The 7,447-nt window shown below is 43.3% G+C and overlaps 1 protein-coding gene across 1 annotated transcript in view; it reads right to left on the bottom strand.

Annotated features, from left to right (window-relative positions):
- Positions 1 to 7,447, bottom strand: part of RNF157 (ring finger protein 157) — a 56,587-nt gene that overhangs the window by 13,481 nt on the left and 35,659 nt on the right. Inside the window, exons 4-10 of the mRNA XM_012662405.1 lie at positions 7,006 to 7,123; positions 6,493 to 6,559; positions 6,134 to 6,177; positions 5,296 to 5,343; positions 3,330 to 3,401; positions 2,623 to 2,782; positions 2,316 to 2,428 (exon numbers count right to left, since the gene is read on the bottom strand). Of these exons, the coding sequence (XP_012517859.1) occupies positions 2,316 to 2,428; positions 2,623 to 2,782; positions 3,330 to 3,401; positions 5,296 to 5,343; positions 6,134 to 6,177; positions 6,493 to 6,559; positions 7,006 to 7,123 (622 nt within the window). The remainder of the gene's footprint in view (positions 1 to 2,315; positions 2,429 to 2,622; positions 2,783 to 3,329; positions 3,402 to 5,295; positions 5,344 to 6,133; positions 6,178 to 6,492; positions 6,560 to 7,005; positions 7,124 to 7,447) is intronic.

Consider the following 7,447-nt stretch of genomic DNA (forward strand, 5'->3'; position numbering starts at 1 on the left):
CTAGGGGAATCAGAGACAGATTGAAATTAATGAAGTCCTTTTTGTTTTATGGCATGATTATGATCCCGACTCTACAATGAAAAAGTGTTTTCTTTTACATCTTGTCTGGGGGGTCTGGGAAGAAAAGCTTCTCTACTAGAGGCAGAGGAAAGATAAAATACCAAAGAACCTGCTAGATTCTGCTTTCAGGTAAACTTTTTCTTAATAATCTCTATTTTTTCTGATTATAATAGAAATATATGTTCATTGCAAGAAATTTGGAAAATACATAAAAGTAGAAGGAGAAAAAATATCACCAAAAATCAAATCACCCAAAGTAATTTTTGTTATTAATAGCATTCTGATATATTTTCTTCCAATTTTTTTCTTTGTGATGTTTACACAGTTATGATCAATCTATAAATAATAATTTTATATCCTGCTTATTTCACTGAACATAAAATTCTTCTTTTTGTAAAATTAGAGACAGGGTCATGCTATGTTGCCCAGGCCGGTCTCGAACTCCTGGCCTCAAGTGATCCTCCTGCCTTGACCTCCCAAAGTTGTGGGATTTTACAGGTGTGCGTCACTGAGCACAACCTCTCTGATGTTTTTGAAATCTCTTCATATTTATTCCCTTTTTAGAGATCCCATAAGTTTCTTAACTATTCTACTAGTGTTGGGCATTTAGTCGTGTCCAACATGTCCTATTGTAAACATGTTTGAAAGAATATCCTTGTATATAAATCTTATTTCAGATTATTTTCTTGTCATTAAATTCTTAGATTAGGAGGTATAAATGTTTTTAAGGCTCTTGATATATATATCAGTTCTGTCTTGTTTTCAATATCTTCTGTTTATACTCAATAAGCAATACAGAATACCTATTTGGATTATTTCCCTGCCAGCACAGAGAATCTTTAAAAAGGAAAGGTGAAATATGGTATCACATTTTAATTTGCATATCACTGATTTTTAATGTGGTTGAACGTTTAGAAAATGATTAACCAGCTATGTTTCCTCTTTTGAGAATTTTTTGTTTATATTCTTTGCCCATTTATCTACTATTTGATTCAATATAAGCTATGGCAAAGATATTAGTCTATCCTCTGATATATACATTGTAAATACCTTTTTTTTTTTTTAAAGAGACAGGCTCTCGATCTGTTATCCAGGCTGGAGAGCAGTGATGCCATCATATCTCACTGCAGCCTTGAACGCCTGGGCTTAGGCAATCCTCCCACCTCAGCATCCCGAGTAGCTAGGAATACAGGCCCACACTACCATGCCCAGCTCATTTTTAAAGTTTTCATAAAAACATGGTCTTCCTATGTTGCCCAGGCTGGTCTTGAACTCCTGGCCTCAAGCAATCCTCCTGCCTTAGCCTCTGGAACTGTTGGGATTACAGGTGTGAGCCACTGTGTTCGGCCTAAGTAGTTTTCTTTAAAAAAAAGCAATTTGTTGTTTTCATTTTAATATTGGTCACCTTTTAGACTTCTGAAGTGTTAAACTTTTTACATGGTAAAATCTAGAGATTCTTTTTTTTGTAGTTTTTCATTGCTTTCAAGCTTAGAGCCCTTGCCTAACTAAAGTCAACTAAGCAATCATCTACAACTTATTCTAAATTTCAATGTTTGGTTTCTGTGCTTTTAATATAGTTAATTAGTTACTCTAGCTGGAATTTATTTGTTATCTGGTAAGGAGTAAAGTGTTACAGTGATTTTTCCTTCCTACATAGCTAACTAATTATCCAAATACCATCCACTGAATCGCAATCTCTCCTACCGGGGTGGGTTGGTCTGAAGAATGACAGTATCTGCTGTTCTGTCACTGCACAGCTTCGAGGTTTTACCCTGACACTAACACTTCCACTATGGAACTGAGGTCAGTTATTTTGTGTACTCAGCTCCCAATCATGGAAGCCATGAAATGGAATAAAGAAAAATAATTACTTTCCTCAAGGATTCAGATAAAGATAGGAAACTGTACTTAAATAAAAAACAATCATCTGCTTGTTTCTGCTTGGGGGAGTTCGAGGTGGGCCCCGCTGGAGCGAAACTACAAGCAGATGGCTCCAGGAATGGTAAATATTAACTGGACACCACGTTCCCAAGGCGGAAAAGGGAGGCTTTAATGGCCTGTATTCAAGTTTCCATTGTAATATTGGTTGGTTTTAGCAGAACGTGACCTCAGCCAGCCCACTAAAGACTTCAGCATGCCAAGGTTTAATTCCCTGCTGCAATGCCATGTAAAGAAGGACAAAAGGTAAAAAAGAGCCAGCAGGGACTCTACAGATCATTTGCTTCAGAGGGGCTGTGGGTCCAAGCACAACTTACTGAATGCTCCTCAGAGTCAGATGTCTGGGATGAGATGATGGGGTTAAAGCTGGTTGGGGATAAGGGGCCCAATTTTTTCCTCATGGCTCGGATCTGAAGCAGCGCTCGGAAGGCTATGAGGAGGAAAACAGGCGATCAGGACATCCTGCTGCAGGATTAAGGATGAACAAGAGGCCAGACAGAACCGCGATCCCTCCCAGCGCTCAGATGCTTGCCAGCCCCAGTAGCGGCACGTGCTTCAGGGTTTTGTAAGTGTCCCCCTGTCCTCACTCCCGCCCTCCAGTGCCCCTGCTGCTCTGGGGCTTACGCAGTCGGCAGATGGGGCAGTTGTTGGCCTGGTAGCGCAGGGTGTCTGCGCAGGTGTTACAGAGGCAGAGGTGGCGACAGGGCAGAATCAAGGTGTCCCGGACGTCCGAGAGACACACCACACACTCGGCACTGTTGTCGCTCACTTCGTCCTCAGCCACCTGGCCAGGGAGACAGAAATTTAGCCAAAGACACAAAGCCCTTCGTGTTCCATACTGTTTACAAGGCAGGTTGGCTGAAGAGCTGAAGAGACAATAAGGACAAAATCTACATTGACATTGGACTTTGTAGTTTACCCAATGTTTTCACCTACTTAGTCTCACTGCTTCTGGGAAGAGTTTTTCTAAAGCTGAGAAGATGGGACTAAGAACTCAAGCTCCTTCTATGAGGCTCAGACGTGGTCCTCTCTGGCAGCATAAACTGAAGGGACCTATGAGGCCACACGGATACAGGAGAAAGGGCAAGGAGAGGACCCTGCTAGGAAACCCAGTTGGACAGAGCTCCGCAGCACAAGAACAAATCCAACCAGCCTGTTTCCTCATTTCCAAGTGATACCAGCACAATAATCTGAAACGAGGAACAATGTCCTTCCAGGACATAACTGCTTCCAGAGTTTGGTTCCTTAAATTCCTAGATCCTGGCTTTATCAGAGAATTTCTCCCTCTGCCTCTTGGGAAGAGTACATTCAGAATTTTGGATAAAACTTGCCTTAGAATCTTGTGTGTTGTACTTGTTTTCAATTCCGTAGATCTCCTGAAGGAGGTAGCTGACCCCATCTACCTGAACAGCAAATGGAAAAGTTCAAGGACAGCCTGACTCTACTGAGAGACAAGAGTGGGACCCCCCGCCCCCAACTCCTTTGGTAACCAAGGACTACTGATTCACAATGAAAAAAATCAAAGGCCTAGACAAGTAAAGGATGCTTTTATTTACTTATGTTTTTTCTTTGAGAGGGGAAAGAAAATCAAATGTTTAATTCACCCACCATGTTATACAACAGGGAACATAAAATTTCGCAAATGCAACAATAATACTTGTACTGCATCTTACTATTATGGGCAGTTAAAGGCATAGACTAGAAAAAGGATGGAAGAGTATGTATCAAAACATAAGCATCGGCTATGTAATAAAATTTAAGTTCAGACATTATAGAAATAAAGGAATGGGAAAAAAAAGAAATAAGGAGAAGAAGAAATGGGCAAGGAAAAAGGGGAGGATTATAGATGGAAAGGGAGAGAGCAAGACCTTGAAGGAGGGGCTGATAGTGTGCACCCCCATGAAGCCACTCCATCCCCGACGTGCAGCAGAATTACCCCTCTTGGCCCGGTTCCGTAAAACCCCAAGTGCCAATGCCCATCCCACTCCCACCAGCCTGAGCCCCGTCAGTGCTTAAGGTGGCCCTGCCCTTGTTTCCTTTTAGGAGCCTACTCCTCTCTTCTGCCTCGCCTCTGTTCCCAGCAATCCCTTCTGTCTCTCATTTTATATCCCACTCTCCAGTTTGACAGTTTGTTGCTAATGCCAATCTAGCAACAGAAAAATAGATAAGACATCTTCCTTTAGCTACACTAGCCTCTCCATCCTACCCAGGCCTCCTGGAGAACTAGGTATCCCCCATGAGGCAACTCACCAAGGCCTGGCCTGCCCAGGTAGTACCTTGGGCTCAGGATCTGTTTCCTCCTCTGCTTCTCTTAAAACTTGTTTTCACCTAGTGATTATACTGGAAAGGACATTATCGACTAATTTATACTAAGGCATTAATGACTACTAGCGACCTCATTAAAAGAGGGGTGAGTACTTAACCTAAAAGAATGAATAATGTAGAATTTCAGATATTTATCACCCATCTAGAAGGGGGGCCTTTCTTTGCATCTCAACAAAAGGCAACCTTGCCTCCCACCCAATTGCTCCACACCCTCCATGAGATGAATTACCCCTCACCCACTCTCCCTTGCCACTGCCGCTGGCCTCACTCTCCCCTCCCCCTCCATGATATCTCCTACTATTTCTGTAAGAGTGGAAAGAAAACTGCTGGCACATGGTGGGAGTTGGGACTTCTAGCAGACATGTGAATAAGGTGCTGATCATTCTGGAAGGGGGAGGATGGCCAGCAAATATGAATTTTCACATCATTTTAGAAAAGGAATGGTGCAAAAATTAATTCAAGGGCTCTAATTACCCTGAGTTGGACCTTCAATACTTTATCCTTTTGTTGAAACGTTTCTCACCCTGACATTTTAAATAAAAAGAGTTCTCCCTAAACCCAATGTCAGAAGCTAAATCTTATCCTTTCACTTCTCAAGTCCTTTGCTCAAATAACAGCTGCCTCAACACCAATACTTCTGGAACAATCGAGACACCAAAAATCAGTATTCCTTTCAGGCCACCCATGTAGCTCGTAATAGTTTCTGACACTCAAAAGCATTCCCTTTTTTCTTTTCTTCTTTGATTAAAAAAAGAAAGGGGTGGAGGAAAAGAAGAGACTTAGCAAAAGAGTTTAAAAAAAAAAAAGGAAAAGAAGAGGGGGAGAGGGAGAGAGAGACAGAGAGAGAGAGGAAGGGGAAGGGAGGAGAAGGAAAGGGAGGAGGGAAGCAGAGAAGGAGGAAGGAGGAAGGGGGGAAGGAGGGAGAAAGGAGGACACTGACAGACTAACAGTTCGCAGTCCTCAAATACTTACTACTTGTTTCTGTTTGAGGGGCTTGACACAGAAAGTTCCGTCTGTGTGCTGGAATGAAAATACAATAGCTATGACAAGGAAGGAAGGTAATAAAGTACCAGGTACCCTTTTGTTACTTCTCTCAATTACAGCAGTCTCCCCCCAGCTGCAGTCTGGCTTCCCACGGTTTCAGTTACCCACAGTCAACCACGGTCCGAAAATATTACCACAATAAGATATTTTAAGACAGAGAGAGAGAGAGACTACAGTCACGTAACTTTCATTATAGTATATTGTTATAATTGTTCTAGTTTATTATTAGTTACTGTTGTTAATCTCTTACTGTGCCTAATTTATAAGTTAAACTTTATCATAGGTATGCATGTTGTATAGGAAAAACCATAGCCTACACAGGGTTCCATACTATCCACTGGGGTCCTGGAACATATGCCCCACAGATAAGGGGGACTACTGTATGCATGTTTTTGGACTCTCACAGAGTGGAACTAAAGAATTCTAATTCTTAGTTATCAAGTTATCCAGTCCAACTCTTTCATTTTAAGAAGAGGAGACCCCATAATATGCTGAAATAAAAAAAAAATAATAAAATAAAAAAAAAAAAAAGAAGAGGAGACCGAGGCCTAAGCAGTCAAAGGTCATGCAGCAAGTTGGTGGCAGAGCTGGACTGAGACCCAAGCGTAGCCCCCAATGTGACTGTGACGCTCTTTCGACACCACCACAGCCACTCAGGCCAGCCCATTCTGCTGAGCTCAGGCAACCAGCAAACCATGGTCACGCGTGTCCCCACGTGAATCAAAGGGTGGAACGTGACAAAGTGAGGCCCTCTAAGGTTATTTACCTTTTCAAAAGTACCCAGCAGCACATGGCAATGGCCAAAATATTCTGAAAGAGACAAAGGCACATGGATGAAGAAAGCCAAACAACACACCTGTATGCCCACTGCCTTCCCCAGCCCCCGCAACCTGGCAAACCAAATGTGCCAGCCTGTCCCCAGAAGGGGCATGTTACATAACCCACACTTTTCACATCAGCCCAAGGAGATCACAGGTGGGAGAGGATGTAGAAACGGCCCGACTGACCCACAAAGGGTTGTTCTTGGGGGGGTTACTCTCGGGTTGTTCTGCGGTCCCGGCTGCTGCCAGGGCTATGCCACAAAAGGGCAGTGTGCACAGCAAAAGCAGAGAAAATCACCCTTACCGTCTCCTTCATCCACCACAGCGTGTACCACTAGAGGGTAAACCTCTCGGTCCAGATCAAAGCCAAGCTAAAGGGGAAGAACAGGAAAAAAAAAGAGGACTTCACGCATTCAGACGGTACAATTATCTGGGAAAAGGAAGTATGTCGAGGAGCACTGATCTCATCTCTGCTCCTCATTCGCCAACCCAGGTCTGTTTAATTGAAGCGCATCAGTTTCTTTTAAAAAATCTCACAGATGTAAAGCCCTCTAACCTTCAGGGTTTTTTATTTGAGCATGGCTGTCTCAAAGTATCCTAGGCTACTGGCTTACTTTGGAATAGAAAAATTAACAAAAGTAGGTATATCAATGATGCGAAATAAGCAAAACTGTTAAGGATGTGACGAGGTCACAAGGCTGAAAGGTGAGCATGGCCTTTAGGCATCTAGGCAGCCCCTTTGCTGTCAGCCCAGGTCCTAAGTAGCTCCCGGGCCCTCTGGCGTCTGTGTGAGGAGCCCTCACCAGAGGCAGCTCACCTCCTCCTCAGCCCATTCCGAGGGGTCCACGGTATGGGAGGGCAGGCAGAACTGCTGGCACATCCCTCGCTTGTAGTGCACAGTCTCCGACTGAAGGCTGTTGTCTTTTGGAATGTAGCTATTGATACAAGAGGGAGGCAAAACAAAAGTTAGTATCCAGCCCAGGCGGATCTGACAATTTCCTCTGTCCCACGCCTGTTCTCAATTACCAACAGGCTCTAGCACGGAGAAGAAAGGCCTCCTTTGTAAACTGTTTCCTTTACTCTCGCTTGGTAATGTTATCAAACTTATCTATTCAACACGCACGTCCACAGAAAGGTAGCTTAATTGATTTTTTTTTTTTTTTTTTGAGACAGTCTCACTCTGTTGCTCTGGCTAGAGTGAGTGCCGTGGCGTTAGCCTAGCTCACAGCAACCTCAAACTCCTGGGCTCAAGCAATCCT

The sequence above is a fragment of the Propithecus coquereli genome, unplaced genomic scaffold (assembly GCF_000956105.1).
Source record: "Propithecus coquereli isolate 6110/MARCELLA unplaced genomic scaffold, Pcoq_1.0 Scaffold76, whole genome shotgun sequence".
NCBI classification, from domain to species: domain Eukaryota; kingdom Metazoa; phylum Chordata; class Mammalia; order Primates; family Indriidae; genus Propithecus; species Propithecus coquereli.